This window comes from Dromiciops gliroides, chromosome 6, assembly GCF_019393635.1.
Source record: "Dromiciops gliroides isolate mDroGli1 chromosome 6, mDroGli1.pri, whole genome shotgun sequence".
In the NCBI taxonomy this organism is placed as follows: Eukaryota; Metazoa; Chordata; class Mammalia; order Microbiotheria; family Microbiotheriidae; genus Dromiciops; species Dromiciops gliroides.
The window spans coordinates 115,425,401-115,442,737 of record NC_057866.1 but is presented as its reverse complement, the minus strand read 5'-3'; the positions used below and the strand labels follow the sequence as shown (position 1 = coordinate 115,442,737).

The following is a 17,337-nucleotide window of genomic DNA, read 5'->3' as shown; positions in this document are numbered from 1 at the left end:
CTTTCCTCAAGAGCTTTTCACTTTTGTCACCATCCCAGCTTTTTTGTAAGATGTGCTTTTCACAGTCAAGTCAAAAAATATTTAGTGAGTGCTTACTATATATGTGCAAAGCACTGGGGTTACAAAAAAAAGGGCAAAAACACATCCCCTACCCTCAAGGAACTCATATTTCAATGGGAGATTATATATACATCGATGTTTGCATGGTGTGAATCATGTAACAGGCTAAATGAAAGATAATCATAGAGGAAGGCAAGAGCAATAGAAAGGGGGTGATGGAAAACTGGGATGGGGAGAGGTCTCCTGTTGAAAGCAGGACTTGGGCAGCTGCTTCAAGGAAACCAGGAAATGGAGATGAAGAGATGGAATAGTCTGGTTTCCTTTTTCCATTTTATTTTTTTCTCAAGGTTGTTCAGAAATGGTTAATTTTGTCTTGTTAGAATGGAATCCCAGGGGCAGCTAGGTGGCACAGTGGATAGAGCACTGGCCCTGACTTCAGAAGGACCTGAGTTCAAATCCAGCCTCAGATACTTGACACTTACTGGCTGTGTGACCCTGGGCAAGTCATTGCCCCACAAAAAGAATGGAATTCCCCTCATGGTCAGGAAAGATACCTATGTACTAACAGTCTTTATTCCTCCAGCAATAGCTCTGGAGTACACTGCATGATAGGACTGTTCACGAGTGGTCGATTTCCAGAGACCTTCATCAGAACAGGTCTATGCTTTCAAAATCTTTTCTACACAATTTACATCTTCTGGGAATTACAACATTACCATCAAGAGTTCACCACCAATTAATTCCAGGTTAATGCAGCTTCCTGCATTAAAATGATGGCCTCCAACCTCCACTTAGTCCCTAAGCTACTTGTGTCATTGGGTCCCTTCAGCGTAGTCAGATCAAGGTTATCTTATGGAATCCAAAGCTTTCATTAAGTAAGGATTATTTGCTTCCCTGGCAATAACTTAGGACACTAGAGGGGAGAATGTATTTAAGGAAGAAATGTGCACAAGTGAGTTTTGCTTCATGTTCAGAGTTCGGAACTGACGTGTAGCTCTAGTTTTCTAATAAATAGGTAAAGGAGTTGGTAAAAGAGAAGATGATTACGGGTTCTACCTGCTGCTTTATTTTACAAGGGCTTTGTCATGAGTCACAGGCAATCAAGAGCTATGCACTATCCCAACTCCCAACTGCCTCACAGCTTTCATGATTGCCTGGTTGCCTCTTCCACTATGTCCTGATTACTAATGTTAGATCACACACATATGGCATATGGGAGTTACTTTTACTAAGCAGCTTATAACCCATCAGTGACTTAGAAGATAAGTCCTCAAGGTTGTTAAGGCTTATATAGTTAAGCGACTCGTTTAATTCCATTGAACTGTAGACAAGATAAAATACTTGGGAGTCTACTTGCTAAGACAAAGCAAGGAACTCTATCAACACAATGATCAAACACTTTTTACACAAATAAAATCAGATCTAAATAACTGGAAAATAAATGACTTGTTCAGGATCACACAGGTAGGTGAGAATTAAACCCAGGCCTTCCTGATTCTAAGCCCAATAATTTTTTACACTGTGACCGACTCTAATGTTTTTGCCTCTAATGCTAGATTAATATTTTTTTAAAACATCATCTACATCATGTCACATTTCTGTTCAAATACTTTCAATGGCTTCCTATTGCCTAGCTTTATAATCTCGCTCTTAATTTGCATTTTACATAGCACTTGAAGGTTGATCACAAGTTTTCTGCATGAAAATCGTGTGATATAGATAGGATGAATATTAATATTAATCATCATCATCATCATTTTTGCAGGGCAATGAGGGTTAAGTGACCGGCCCAGGGTCACACAGCTATTAAGTATCAAGCGTCTGAGGCCAGATTTGAACTCAGGTCCTCCTGAATCCAGGTTGGTGCTTTATCCACTGCACCACCTAGCTGCCCCAATAAGCATTATTAATAACATTAATAACTCCTTAAGGATAAGGACTGGGGTTTTTTTGGTGGGGGGGGCATGGAGATAGTCTTTCTTTGCATTCCCAGAACTCAACAACACCTGGCACATAGAAAATACTGAATAAATGCTTAGGGGTTGGCTGTGTATCATGTAATCACATCCGGTGATTTGGGATTGCCCATTTTACAGATGAGCAGAACTAAGGCTTGGCCCCAGTTCACATATCAAACTTGGGCTTGGCCATTTGGCTTTCCAGACCCACTCTCTCCAAACAATGTCATTTTTCATTCATCTCCAGGCCATCATGTGCCCTTCTGTCAGGGCTGCAATGGGATTTCAGAGCAGCCTCGTGCTGTCCTTACATCTTGCCATTTGTCGTCCTCCTCCTTCAGCTGACTGTTGATGAACTGCAGCTGCTCCTGCCGAGCCTTGCTGTGGGGCTGCACAGCGGCTTCCTCTTCACACCGCATATCAAGCATACTCATGCTCCTGAAGCAAAAAATTAGAAAATGGAACGGTCAGCAGGCAAGCAGGCAAGGTACCTTTCTCCAGTTTCTCTAGGATTCCACCACAGAAGGATGCTTTAAGGCAAAAGGAAAGTCATCTTTCTTCAGAAGCTGCAGCGACTACCAAATAATAGCAATGGCCTACCCTAGAGCAGAGGTATCAAGACTCAAGACTCAGAGAAACAGGGTGCCACTAACCTGCATGTAAGGATCCCCAAGGATATTGGCTTAGAAAACCATGTGTTTAAGGGTTTCTTTTTTACTTAATACATGAACACATTCATCTAAAGTTTTTGTTCAGGCATCTTCAGAGGCTTCCTTTATAATTTCAGAATGAATTTGCATTTTACGTGGCTGACCACATGCTTTCTTCTCAACAATCCTGGGACGTTGGCAGTATGACTTAATTAGCATGTAAATTCCTGCCTTTCGGGAGGGCAGGGACTGTCTTTTGCCTCTTTTTGTATCCCCAGAACTTATGCAGTAAGTGCCAGGCACCGCACTAAGTCCTACATGTTTGTTGATGATTTAATCTGGTTCTGGGATGAATTTGGGAGAGCTATGGGCCCCATCTGACACCTCTGCCCTAGAGTACTCTCCCTAAGCACATCAGCACTGCCAGCCTCTACTATTCCTCTTGGCTAAAAGCAAATCCTGATTGCCTTTGTCTTTAAAGATGAGCTTGATCCATCTTTACTAAGTTTTCAAAAGTATAAGAGACAAAGAAAACTCTTTAAAATAAAATCAGGAAATACTTCTGTTTAAAGCTTCATATTTCCTTGATCTTATAAGGTATTAAAAATAAAAAGAAGAAAATGGAGAAGGGAGGCACTGGAAGGATTTGAGGATACACCCCTGGAAAAACTTGTACAAAGTCTGTCCTGAGACTCACATGCAATGAAAATCATTACATTATGTTCCTTAGTGTAAAGACCCTGCTTCAATCCTTTTTGAATTAATACCAGTGTTTCTGAGCTATTTGAAGTATTTTTTAAATGGAGGAAAAGAACAAAAACTGTAAAATAATATTCACTTTCTATTTTTGAATTTCCCCAAGGATTTTTTTTTGCTTAACCATGTCTCTGAACTTACTCTTTGAAGAAAATAAGGATGCAGTAACTATTAAAGAAAAAATCCTGACAAGCTGTGGCCATGCTCCATGTTTTGCCCAAGATGTTCAAACCTTGTGCAAGAACACAGCTGTTGACACTGTCCTTGGTTACACTAGACAAAGAAGCAACAGGATGAAAACAGCAGCCAGAGCTGAAGGAAGACCTTCCAACTTTTCAAGGGTCATAGAGACATATTCCCAGGAAAAGCAAAGATCCTTTATGCAAATGATAATCGTGAAGGGGAATTTAACCACCTGGAACAGACCCGCATTCACAAGAGTTAACTTCAGGTGCAAGTTTTAAAAAAATAGGTACACACTTTCATCTGAGGTAATTTCACAGCAAAGGACAGATGTCATTAGTGATATGCCCCAAGAGAGCCATTTGTAATCAGACAATCAGCAGCAGAGACATCAGCTGAAGACAGAAGGGTCAGAAGCAGGTACTACCCAGGAAACTAGAAATTTTCTCCTTGCCGCCAATGAATGGAAACTCAACTTCATCTCTCCTGACTCAACCTACATCAGCATCTGGGGTTACATCCCTCTTCTGGTTACAATGCCCCAGTGTTTAGCACAAGTGCCTAGAAAACAGTAGGTGTTTAATAAATTGATTGATTCTTCCACAATTTCAGGGAAAATTATACCTGACAACAGAACAACAAACAGATCTGGTGAAAGGAAGGAAAAGTAGCTCATTTTGCTGCTACACCAAACACGAAGGACATTTCTATTTTAATGTCTCATTACCACTGGTTGGACTAAGTCACAGCCACGAAGATGAAAAGGCATATTAAAAAAGAGGAGCTGTAATTTCTATGGATCTCTAATCTATTTTTAATTATTAGTAGATGTTTTCTAAGACAGCTATAAGATTGACTAAGTAAGGAAGGAGAGAAGGCTATAAATTCTCAGTTAGTAACCTTGCATTAAACCTGACAGATCTGCCATTGACTTTCCTCCTTTCCATTCCATCCCATCCCCACCAGGTCTTACCTCTAAACAGAGCTTTTACCGCCACCTCCAATCCAATCAGTTCAACTTTGGGGTCATTTTAAGGTATCCTGAAATCTTTGCCAAGGGCCCAGGAGGTTTGCTTCTCTGAAACATAACCTTCCTTCTAATTCACCAAAGTGATGGCTGACTTGGGGGAAGAAAAATGGAATCCCCTTTTCTATGGTCAATTTTTAAATTTTCTAAAAGCCAGGCTTTCAGACTGAGCCAGATTTTAATACTAGATAGCCAGGGTACCCTAAAGAGGATTCCAGAAATAATACTATATCTTTTTATTATTATTTTAGATTTGGGTTGGATATTCAGAATAGGAATTTCAGAATCAGACTGACGACTGCACTAAAAAGAGACAAATGGATCTCTTATGTCTAACTGAGCCCTAAAGATAATGAGTTAAATAAAAAGAGGAACAAGTTTTTTCTCTACCCCCCTATACTTCAGGAAGGATAATATCTTCCAAGTTGAACTTTTAGTAACTGGGGCTAGGACTAACCCAGCCAAAGAAATTTAAAAAAAAAACAATGCTGGTTCCTTTTCTGGCCAACTCAAAAAAGGAACCAAAAAGGTTAAGGAACTGATGATAACCCTAAGCAGAAAATGAGCTGAGTCACCAATCAGAAGAGTTTCTCCAGTTCAGAGCCTAGATTCTATCTGCAGAGTGAAAGGAGAAGAGTATTTTTGGAAAGAGGAGATAGTGGAGCCCAGCAGGCTGAAGCACCCTGGTGTGCTTGAAATAGATTTTGTTCCTTTCACAGGTGAACTTCTCTGTAGAATCCAATAGTATCCCCTAATACTGTATTATATAGGAATCCATGATTCTCTAAGGTCAAAGCTAGGTAACCTTAAAAGAGATTCTGGGATTTGTTTCTGTGCTTGGGTCACAGCATAGTATATAGTGACCAAGAGATCCTTGGGATATTTAAACGCTGACTTACTGGGGGTGGGATTATGGGGGTGGAGCCAGTGTAAAACTGAGGAAAAGGATAAAAGGAAGAAATAGTTTGAGACATGAGCATTTTGTGGGATTAGCAGACCACTTGGTTTTATCTCCAATTGAAGTATTATGATCCTTGTACTGTCCTTAAAGGTCTTTCTGGGCATTGTTACTGGGCTAGATTTTAAGACTGTTATTTACTCTGATTCCATTTTAAATCGCTAAAAAGAAAAAAATTTTTTTGAGAGATTCTGAAATGATACGGGTGTTAAAATGGTATTTCAGGAAGGAAAGTCAGCATTCTGCTCAACATTTCTACACAACTTCAGCCGAGGAAGAAGCTAATCCCACTCAGTAGCTTTTGCTTATTTTGTTTGGTCAGACTAGTTTTTGTAATTTGGAAATCAAAAATTTGACACAGGGCCCTCTTGGACTCATGAACAAACCTTTTCTGTGGATGAACTGTTCTCTGAAAGTTCAGCTCAACTTTCTGAAGCCCTTCTACTTTGAGAGCGCTTCAGCACTACCTTTTCTTGTTTCAATCTCTTAAATGTATTTTATGCAAATTGCATAATAGATGTGCATTAATCCAGTTGTGACTTGAAGATATCAAATTATTTCTGAAAATCGAATCCAAGCAGTGAATTTTACCTATCAATTTCTTTTTTTTCCCTTTCTGGCAGATAAAAAGGGAAAAAGACTTATTTTGACTGTACATCTTAACAAGTTCATTTTGCTTTAGTTCAAATGCTCATTATCTGAACACAATCACTATAAGGAGCCATGGCTAAATTTTATGAACTATTTCACTAAGTATGGCCGGTTGAATTCAGTAGCTCTGTTCCTTAATGTGAATTTTCAAAATGCTGAAATATGAACCCAAAATGGCACATTGAAAAGCAATTGGTGCTTGGCCCAGACAAGGCTCACATTCCTTCAAAAAGCACCAACTGTATTTCTAAACCAGCTGGCATCTTTTACCAGGAAAAACAAAAGAACAGAAGGGGCCATTTGGAAAGACTTAATTTTACTTACTTTTATTTATGACTTTATAAAAGTGTTACTTTTGTGTTTTCTGCTCTTAATGGAATTTTCATTCAGCAAACATTTGTTGAGTTCCTACTATGTGCACATGTAACCAGAGCTCAGGCTGGAGAAGTAGACTGGGATCATCTGGTTATTTATATGGTTCCAAGGAGCCAAAAATCAGCAGCACTTTTTGGAAAATTTATCAATGAATCCCTATCACTTGACATCATAATTCCTCATGAACGGTCATGAAGGTTTTTTTTTTTTTGGTTTTGGTTTGTTTTGAGGGGCAATGAGGGTTAAGTGACTTGTCCAAGGTCACACAGGTAGTAAATGTCAAGTGTCTGAGGCCAGATTTTCCCCCAGTCATGAGTTGTGTTTTTTTTTTTTTTAGTGAGGCAATTGGGGTCAAGTGACTTGCCCAGGGTCACACAGCCAGTAAGTGTGTGTTAAGTGTCTGAGGCCGGATCCGAACTCAGGTACTCCTGACTCCAGGGCTGGTGCTCTATCCATTGCACCACCTAGCTGCCCCCCAGTCATGAGTTTTTTAATCAGAGCTAATTCATTTTTGGAGGTGTAAGGTAGCAAAGTATTACTAAGGGATGAGGAAGACAATTCTCAATCTACTGACAACTGAGCAAGTAATTAGCTGACTGACTATTTAGAAGGACTCAGATCTGGGGCTGTTTTCAAATCTGAAACTTTTCTCCCATTTATATCGTGGCAAATTAAAAATGAGCTAAAACATGGGGAAATTGAACATTTAAAAACAGAAGAAGGAAGGACAGATATGAATTATTTTCACATTTGGTTGGAATGTGAATTTTTAACTTCTTAAAAAAGACTAGTTAACTAGTAACCATATTTCTTAGGAGTTCTAATGTACCCTTCTCAACCCTACCCACTCTTTTTTTAAACCACTGAACTCTTAACAAAACCCCAAAGTTTTGGTCCTAAGACCTCAACAGTAAGATGTAAATGTTTTGCCCAACATAGTAAGGATTTGGGCTCTGAGTCTGTAATTAGTGGTTAAGGATTTATTTTCTTTGCTTAAACTTGTGGCCAGTTCTAAGATTCAATTTATGCAAGAATGAAACCTAAGACTTCTAATATTTTTGGGAGGTAACTGAATGACTTAGTAAGCACACAAACTCCAAAGCCAAGAGCACCAACAACAGCACTGCCATTCTGCTGATGAGTAAATGTCAAGTTGGAAGCTTCAGCCATCTATATTAGTATCATGCTCATGTTACTTTCTAATTCATTTCTGCAGCAAGGGAACACATGGCCTCCATTCCAACTTCAAGTGCTTTCCTTCCCTGAAGCAGCACGTGGAAGAAAGCCATTCAAATTTGTTGTAGCATCCCTTGCATTTCAATTAGTGGTAAGTAATGAAAACATGCAGTTTAGACTATTTTATTAAAGGAACCCTATTAATGTGAGACAACTTACTCTGCGTCATCAGACACAGCAGTTCTGGGACCGTATCTACAAGACCAAATACAAAATTAGAAGGCTAACAACATGCAAAGTTAACATTGCAGAGAAAACCAAGTCAAAAATGCTTATAACATAGGAACTCCAAACCTTTTTGTTGAATATACTAGAAAATAAATGGATCATTATGCAAATTTCGATATTCATTAGCTCTATAAATGGAAGAAAAACTTCAAGATTTTTTTCAGGTGCTAAATTTGGGACAAAGCAATGTAAAATGCAAGAAGGGAATCAAGCAAACAATTTGCATATTACCCACAAAAGACAAGTTCAGTTGATTTTGAATATTAAAAAAGAAGATAAATTAACTATAACCTAGGATACATAGAAAAGCCAACATTAAAAATAATGTGTATTGTCACTAGCCACAGTAAGAAAACTGTTAATGCTTTCATGTTTGTAGTAATGGGCTATAACTGACTCCCAACATACAACAAGCCAGATGTCACAGACCCAATTCCCTTAGGTGTTAATGCATTTACACAAATTACAGCAAAGCCAATTGCCAGTATCTGGGAAACAAACCAGAGCACCAATCAGTGCTTCAGCAGCCATTTGACAGAAACGACAATTTCTTTATAAAACTAGCCTTGGAGTTTAACCTCCTACAACTTGAAAAGGAAAGTTTCTTCAGTTATTTTGCATGTTTCTTATAATTTATATTTTATAAAAATATCATCTTTTGCAATAGTCACCTTAGTAGGCAAATACAAATTTGAAACCATTAGCTCTACCTTGCTAAAACATAGACTAAAAGGTATGCAGTATAGAAAACAAATAGAATTCATCCGTGTATTAAATATTTTTTTTTCATCTGTATGTTTTTTAAAAAGCCACTTTAAAATGCACATCTCCTTAGGAAAGGCCAATTAAAGGAATAGCATCTTGACTAAGAAGGAGATTATCTCTGTCCTCTATGGGTAGGGCTTTTTTTTGGGGGGGTGGGGCAATGGGGGTTAAGTGACTTGCCCAGGGTCACACAGCTATTAAGTGTCAAGTGTCTGAGGCTGACTTTGAACTCAGGTACTCCTGAATCCAGGGCCCGTGCTTTATCCACTTCGCCACCTAGCTGCCCCGGGTAGGGAATTCTTTAGGCAATTTTATTTTATTTTATTTAGGCAATACCCTATCTTTGGTTCCCAATAAACTGAATTGAGAAAAAAATCCCCTGGCCAATCTTAGGTGCTAAAAATAATACAAAGAAGGAGAGCAAATGTATATGGATCCCTTTCCTGTAATTCCTCAGAGAAGTAAAAGAAACAAAAAAACCCACACACAATGTTTTAATTACTTTGTGGCAACATACCTTCACCTGCAGTGGTTATCATTCAAAGTGGTGACGAGTATGTAAATGCAAACAGCAAAGCTTGAACTGAGATTGCATAAAGAAAGATGGGTGCTGGCTAAGTTAGTTGTTTCCAAATCTGTAAGGGCTCATCAGCTGGAAACAAGATTTGTTTGTTGTTTCTCTCAGGGAGAATTTCAGAACATGCTAAGATCCAGACTAATATAACCCAATTTTCAAAACTATTATCAAATTACAGCGAGCTTGGCATTCCAATGGGAATCTGTGAGTGCTAGTATTCTGAAGAAAGAATGGCCAGTGGCTGGCTGGACGCTTACTTGATTTATCAATAGGCCTGCTGGAGGTGTAATGGATCTAAATTGATGGTAAACTAAAAAAAAAGCAGATACAAAGCAGTGTTTTCTTGACCAGCCATGATGATGATAGAGAGTAGAGTGACAGAGAATTCTAAATAACCTAAAAGCCAGAAGCAATTTATGTTTTTGGTATATGTTTTTTGTACTTAAATCTGAATACTGGTGATGGGGAATTTACCTTATTTCAAACAAATGAAGTCATCCTATAAGGACCTACTTAGGAAAGGTTTGAAAACTGTCTAGATTTGCCATTCTGCCCTCATCACTCCTCTGTAACACATGACAAACTAGGAATAAAGCATGTTTCACCTCTCAGACTAAAATAAGGCATCAACTTAAAACGGAGCTACTCTTGCTGGCAAAGGAAAGTTAATTAGTGCTTTGATTTCAAAGGTCTTTCTTGCTGATCCTACTGGATACATTCAAAAGAGGAGGAAACAGAAATAATACAAATTATCAACAAAGGACTCAATTATATAATTGGGTGCTGTCAAAAGGGAGCTGAACACAAGACATGTCAATAGGAAGTCAAAAGAGTAAACTGGGGTATGTTAATAAAGACTCATATTTAGGGAAGTGAATTTAACATAAGTTAAAATATGGCATATCTGTTGCATTTATATAATTTTCAGCACTTTTAAAACATCTGAAAATAGTTCTTTTTGGTACCTATATTCACAGGGCAGACTGACATTCATCACATTTTACCTCTGAAGCAAGAAGTTAATGATACAACCCAGATGAGAATACTCTCAAGGACAATGTTTAATCATAGAATTATGCTGTAAAATTACCCTAATCATCCTTACTTATACTAAATTCACTACATACATCTACCATTTTAAACAATTGGGGTTTCTCTTCTACAGGCTTGAACTTTCAACTGAAGTCTGGAATTCCATATTTTCTCATCAAATTTAACTTATTCAGTATTTCATTTTACATGGACTTATTTTCAAGTGGATCAGGTATGCAATGGTCATGCACTGTCTTGGTAGCACTGTGTAAATTGTGGTGTAAAGAACCCAGGTCTGTTATTAACTAGGTGTGTGACCTAGTTCCATAAATGCCCTATGCCTCATCTGTAAAATAAAGATAGCAATATTTACTTTTCTTGTGAGAAATTTATACAATGAAATTAGATGTGTATTTTTAAAAGGTAAAAATATGTTATAAGGACAAAAAGGAATTTTATCCTTATTTCATGACACCAGGGTGAGGGCATGATTCCATTATTATTCAGGAAGAAATGTTGAACTGGTGATGAGTTGTCTGGCAGTCACTGGCAACATTTGGAAAGATTTAGAGTCCCTTCCCTCAAAAAATTCCATCTTCCTGGCCAATGCTTTCAATTTAACAATCCAATACTTGTTTCATGGAATAATATATAATTAGGCAGAGTCAGTGCTTTCCCCCTGGGCTGACTGGGTTAAATACTTTCACTTAGATTGGCAATATAGGGTCTGTCTGATTACATTTTCAAGCAAAACATACATATACCTCTGGGAAAGGATCTTTTTTCATTCCCCATCCTGTACCTAAAATCAAATCATCATCTTGTTGGGTCCCATACATAGTAAGCACTGAGTAATATTATTTGTAACAGGATTATCAATACAAATAGGCTGATTTGCCCCTTAGGGATTTAGTAGAGACCCATCCATATCAGAACTTACCTCCTTTACCCACTGGAAAGTGGAAGTTCCTAACCTGATATTGTTTGCCAAATAAGACTAAGTATAACACATTCAAATTCAATTTTCCCAGTTAGTAGTGATCCCATTCTACGGAAAGGTCAGATAAAATGTCATAGTGTGTTGCCCCCCACCCCCACCCCCAAGTCTACCTTTTGGACCTCAACACTAGAAATAATTACTTCAACTCCAGTGGGTCCAATCAATTCCAGTCTTTCAACAAATAGCGAGCAACAAATGGATGAGTGTCACTAACGCTTTCAAAGAAATACAATTCAACAAGCATTTATCAAGCACCATTTCTCTGGAATCCATCTTGGGGAACAAAATGGCAATGGCATGGCATAACCTTCTGACCTCTCCTCTTTGTTTTGAAGTGCCTTGGTAGATTCCTCCCCGTCCTGCTGCTGCTTCGCAAACGGAACCGGAAGGAACCGGTTTGAGTTGGATCCAGTGTGCTTAAGGAATGCCCCTGTCCTTCTAGCCATCATGTCATCTTTCTGTGGGTCAGGCTTTTTCCTTTGCTCTCGGGCTCCACTGCCAAGCTGGACACCACGAGTTGTCATCTTCTCAAGACTCTTTTCTGCCCCTGTAGTCCCATTCACAGGGGCAACAGAGTTTGCTCTAGGATAACATTTAGTTGGGCCAGTCACATGGATGGTTATTGCCAAGGCTATTTTCAGAAGCACTGCTCACTAGGCATTAAGGGTCTAAGACCAGAGCTAACGTCCACGGCAGCATCAGAAGCATGGATGATGAATGAGTAAGGAACTATTTGAACAGCACAAACTTTCATTATGCCTTTGGAAACTGAGAGCCACTAGTTAGTGCTAGTAGTACTTACGTGGCGGCACATTTCCAGTGAACCTTTTCCTAATCCCAGTGATAAAAAGTCTTTTTGAGAATAAGACAATTCACCGCACACAAAACCAACATGCAAATACAAAAAACAAACAATAAAACCATCCAAATCCTGAAACCTCTATTCGTTCTCACTATCGCAGGAAATCCAGAAGGCAGAATTGTGACCCATACGATGCATAAATTCCTGTCAGTCAGTCTACTACATGCTACATAAATCATTAATTGCAGCGAATCTCTCTCAAGCTGGATGGAATGGCCGTACAGCATGAGACAGCACGACATGAAACGCAGGCAAGCAGCTCACAGTTGTTGGCTCCTGTTCCCACATCTTCCACTCTTCAGTTCAGTCTCAAAATCTCCTTTAGTAAGTCTATCCCCTTTTTGGTCATACTGTGGCAGCTGGTTGGATGTGGCTGAAGCCAGAGAGCACAGTTTTGTTACTGAGGCAACATGCACACTAGAAACGCCTGCCCTGCTGCTAGTGGTTAATCTTCTTTGGAAACTGGGTCCACGTTCAGGTCTCACCTTCTTTGCTGTCTCCCAGATGGTCCTCTAAGATGTAGGCCTTCTGCTTCTGAACCTCACCCATGGCTGTAGATGTGGGGCTCCCTTTGCAATTTTCATCTAAGCTGGAATACACTAGTTTGCTGGTAGTAAAGTATTGATGGTATAAAAGAATAAAGGGGGAAAAGAGTTGGAAAAATGTGGGAGCAGCAAGAAGGCTGATGGGAATTGATTAACAAGTGGGGACAGATAATTTTCTCATTTCTGGGTCTGTAAATAACCGATTTGATTAGTACCAAGAAATTTCCTAGAAATGCTTACCATTTCCAATAGTGATGATGTAAAGAATAAGTTTAGTTGTAAGTATATGAATGTTAGCAGGAGACTTAGACATGACATACAAAGTAAGCCACAGATTCAATATTAATGCTTAAGTAATAGGAATTTCAAAATTACAATTATGAGAGGCTGGAACTCTGACCTCATACCCATACCTATCAATAGATCCCTAAATCTTTACCAAAAAAACAAGCTATGTGTATGCTGTTGGGCTTAGAGGGAGAAAAGGGAAGACATGGAAGCCTTCCCTGTAGAATTTCTAATCTACCTGTGCCTTTCCATCATGAAGTGCAAAGGAAGATGTCACCCAGCAGCCATAGAAAATCCTCACTGCTTGGGGTGGGGGGTGGGGGGAGCTGGATTTCTTGGTTTTATCTGGAGTTTCCTCTAACCATTCCTTTAACCACTTTCTTTTTGAAAGAGAGAATAGCTTCATAATAATCCTCTCCTTTGGAGAGAGGCCAGTAACACATAGTTGGAGTCCTCACTAGCAGGCATTAGAACCTGAGGATGTTCAAAGGCCTGTGGCAAACTATATCATCATATATCAGGTTGCTGTCAAAACTATGACCATATGTGTAAATATCACTGAACTAAGGCCTTAAGCTGCAGGGTACCTATAAAAAGACCCTCACCTCTACTAGAGATCTATTTCCTTTCTAATATGAAAGAATAAAATGAATGGGTTTTGTTTGGTTTTTTTTTTTTTTGGAATACAGGATGAGAATTTAGAGGCCCAGAATTTGAATTTATATCACTGACAACATCCATATTTTTACTCCAAGAGGTTTCACAGAATGGGAAAACCAGCAGGTGATGAATTTTATCATCAACCCTCCAAAATGGGGGGGAAATTTAAAACAAAATTGAAAATAGATTATGTAAAAAGTTTAATTGATAAAACTACAATCAAGCCTCAAAAAAATTAAAGAATTCCTGCCAAAAGGTATATTTAATTGAAACTAGTGATTTTACTGACTAGAATATCAAAATGTGATATTGAAGTTGAGACTCCCACAAACACTCCCACTGGGTGTGACATTATAACTCTCCTTTTGCATTATTCTGCATTCTGCCAGTTTTTATAAAAATCCCTTTTGCTCCCTAGAAAGTTAATATCCAGTTAGAAGAGAGTTCCAATCCTTTTTTTCCACATGCACGGTACAGAATACCTGGAATTCTGTAGATGAGAGAATTTGTCATCCTCTAGGCTGTGAGGAGCTGCTGAATCAGGGATCACATGACAAATGTGAATCTTATCACCATCGCTAGGAATCTCTTCTACTTCCTCTTTGGGGCCAACCTTGCCAATACTAAGCTTCCTCCATTTCTGCTGATCTATCTCTGTCACTGGTCCAAAGTGCACAAACTTTTGCTTGGGGCTAGAAGCTTTTTGGTAGGCCCTGGCTTTGCGGCTTGCAAAGTCATCACGAATTGCAGTTTCTGCTTGGATTTCAGGTGAGGGGGTTGGGATGCGGTTGTTCTCTGTGTCTTCATCACTAATCAGAATTGGAAATAAGTTCCAAAAGTTTCAAAGGAAGATTTAGAAGTAGAAAAAAATACTTAATATTTTTTTTTAAAAATCATTAACATGAAGTATATTTTTATAACAGAAGGAAAATACTTCCTAATTAATCCAAATTATGGAAAGATATGAAAAACAACTTACCTCACTAAACACTGGTACTTAGCTATCTATAGTTACTCAAAAGACTACTTCTAATATCAAAAAACATGCCCCAAACAATTTGGGTAAAGTGCAACAATGGCTCGATTAGGACAAAAATGTTTATAGTAAGGCAACAGGAAGAATGACCACTTATGGAGAAGAGGGTATTGCTAGACAGTCTTCTGACCATGCAACATTTATGGTTTACTATTTTTCAACTCACTGGAACACACTCTTTTGCTTTAAATTTGCCTTAAACTTGAATTTTTCAGGTTATTAAACTAATGTAACACAAGTTTAAATATTTTTTTATTTGTTTTTATTCCCTCAGAATTAAGTTACTGTCAGCAAGAGGGAGGAAAACAAAACACACCTCGTCTTGCCTGATACTTTCAATCTATCCCATGTCTCCAAGTCTGCTTCTGTTATGCTCGAAATCTTCACAAAACTCACAGCCTCCCGGTGTGAGGAGAGGTTACTATTCTGAATCTTCCGCTTGGCCAGGTCATCCTTCTGAATATCAGGAGCCTTCCTGGGCTCTTCTGTCTCACATGCATTGCCTGGAGGCTGATGCAGGCTTTCTTGGTGGATCACAATTTTCTTCACTTCTTCCTTTTGTACCTGATTTCTGCCAAGTTAGCATAGTCCCCATGTCCCCAGAAAATTGTTTGTGAGAAAAGGAGCAAACAAAGTCAGTCAGAGAAAGTCAGAAAGTTAAGGACAGAGTGAAGTGAGAGAGAAGTATTTTCCTCATTCTCTAAAATATGGAATCCACTGAAGCTGAGATTTCTCTCATCCATGCTACCCTTCTAACGCTCCTCTACAAGGAGATAGTTTCTGATTTAGCTTAGGCAAATCAGCATGAACTCACTGAAAGACTATTAAGAATGGTAATGAGGTTTGTTTGACATTAATGATGCCCAATTCCCACACTATTCAAGTTACTTTAATGAATTCAAGTTTTCTGATTGAATCCCTTAGAACTCTGGAATGTCTTTTATAATGCCAGTAAAATGTTTGTTACAAGCTCCACATGATCCAAATTCTAGGATTAGTTTTGAGATAACTAGGACATTATTCACATGTTAAACATTTTAACTGAGTCCACCATTGCCAGAAAGTACATTTTATCTATAGCTAATGGTAAATGTGTCTAAAAAGATAATGGAAGCATTGTTATCTCATGAACAAAGTTATGTCTTTGGTTGATGCTAACGTTAGCCAATTTAGCTAATGGTCAATCTCAAGGAGAATTAATAGAATTTTTTCATTAACTGGGCTTAGAGAGGTATTAATTTACATGTTAATTAATATAAGCTGGCTTGAATGTGTAAAATTAATAGCAATGACAAATTTTACATTTTTATTCCTAAATTAAACATAATCTGATTAATGCTAATAATAGTCTGCAATTAAGTCCTAACAAACGTGCACACATATACACACACATATTCTAAGTCCTAGAACAAGAAAAGAACCAATAAAACATGTTTTAAAAGATTTACTAAGCTTTCTAAAATAGGAAAGCCCAAAAATGTATGTCTATCCACATGTGTATGTATGTATATATATATATATATGTGTGTGTATATGTATACACACATATATATATATATATATGTATACACATATATATATATATATATATATATATATATACACAATGCCTACATACACATATACATATAGCCTAGGTTATTTGGATTAATGTCTAGTTCAAGTAGAAAGCACCATATTTTTATTAATTTTAACAGGGTAAAACAGGAAAATCATGACACAAAATTAAAGTCTTTTCTCTACATTCCCCTCCCCCATTTCTTTGTTGCTCTTTTAGGAAGAACATGTGCTATTCTAGACCAATGCAGAGTTACTGTAATAGAGAGTTAGTAGACAATAAAAGTTAGAAACACCAGGAATGGAAATTACATGGAGAAAGAGGGAAGAAAATATAAAAATCTCTTCTTTTCCTTATTTCAAGATGCCGACCCTTTTCTCATTACATCCAGGATCTGATTGATTCCTTGAATATACAATGAGTTTTGTATCACTGTCAACAATGGCTTTCTCAAAGGCCTTAGGAATACCTCATGACAGAATACAACATATAAACTATAAATACCATTCATAATGGGATGACCTGCAAATCATTGATGCCACGTTCACTAAGCTTTGAATTCTATTGTACTATACTTATTAGTTTCTTATAAATTCCAGGTGGTGAATTGAGGCCCAATTAAAAGTTCCAAAGAACAAACTCTCTATCCTCTAGTTTGATTCTCTTATACCCCAAGACTTCCTTTTCATCTTGGAAAACAGAATAGAAGAAAAATTGGAGAATGGATGGAATTCTCTTCAGGGAAATATTCCAAATAAGATTTACTTCATAATATATGTTTTTATTTTAAAGAAAACCATTTCACCAGGAAACACGTGGTCCAAAAAAAGATGCCTGAGGCCTGGTAATTTAGAATAAGCTCCACATCTTTCCTCAACCAATAGCTGAAAGATATTAACAAGAGCAAAGAGTGTGCTCCATGAATTGTAACC

The 17,337-nt window shown here is 38.0% G+C and overlaps 1 protein-coding gene across 7 annotated transcripts in view; it reads right to left on the bottom strand.

The window, feature by feature from the left end:
* Positions 1-17,337, bottom strand: part of LIMCH1 (LIM and calponin homology domains 1) — a 376,071-nt gene that overhangs the window by 55,443 nt on the left and 303,291 nt on the right. For 3 of the 7 annotated variants that reach the window (XM_043970433.1, XM_043970436.1, XM_043970435.1), the window contains exons 11-17: positions 15,164-15,418; positions 14,294-14,620; positions 12,804-12,925; positions 12,583-12,691; positions 11,772-12,038; positions 8,014-8,049; positions 2,330-2,456 (exon numbers count right to left, since the gene is read on the bottom strand). In XM_043970433.1, coding sequence (XP_043826368.1) covers positions 2,330-2,456; positions 8,014-8,049; positions 11,772-12,038; positions 12,583-12,691; positions 12,804-12,925; positions 14,294-14,620; positions 15,164-15,418 — 1,243 coding nt within the window. The remainder of the gene's footprint in view (positions 1-2,329; positions 2,457-8,013; positions 8,050-11,771; positions 12,039-12,582; positions 12,692-12,803; positions 12,926-14,293; positions 14,621-15,163; positions 15,419-17,337) is intronic. The other 4 variants (XM_043970437.1, XM_043970439.1, XM_043970438.1 and 1 more) reach the window with 2 other exon arrangements.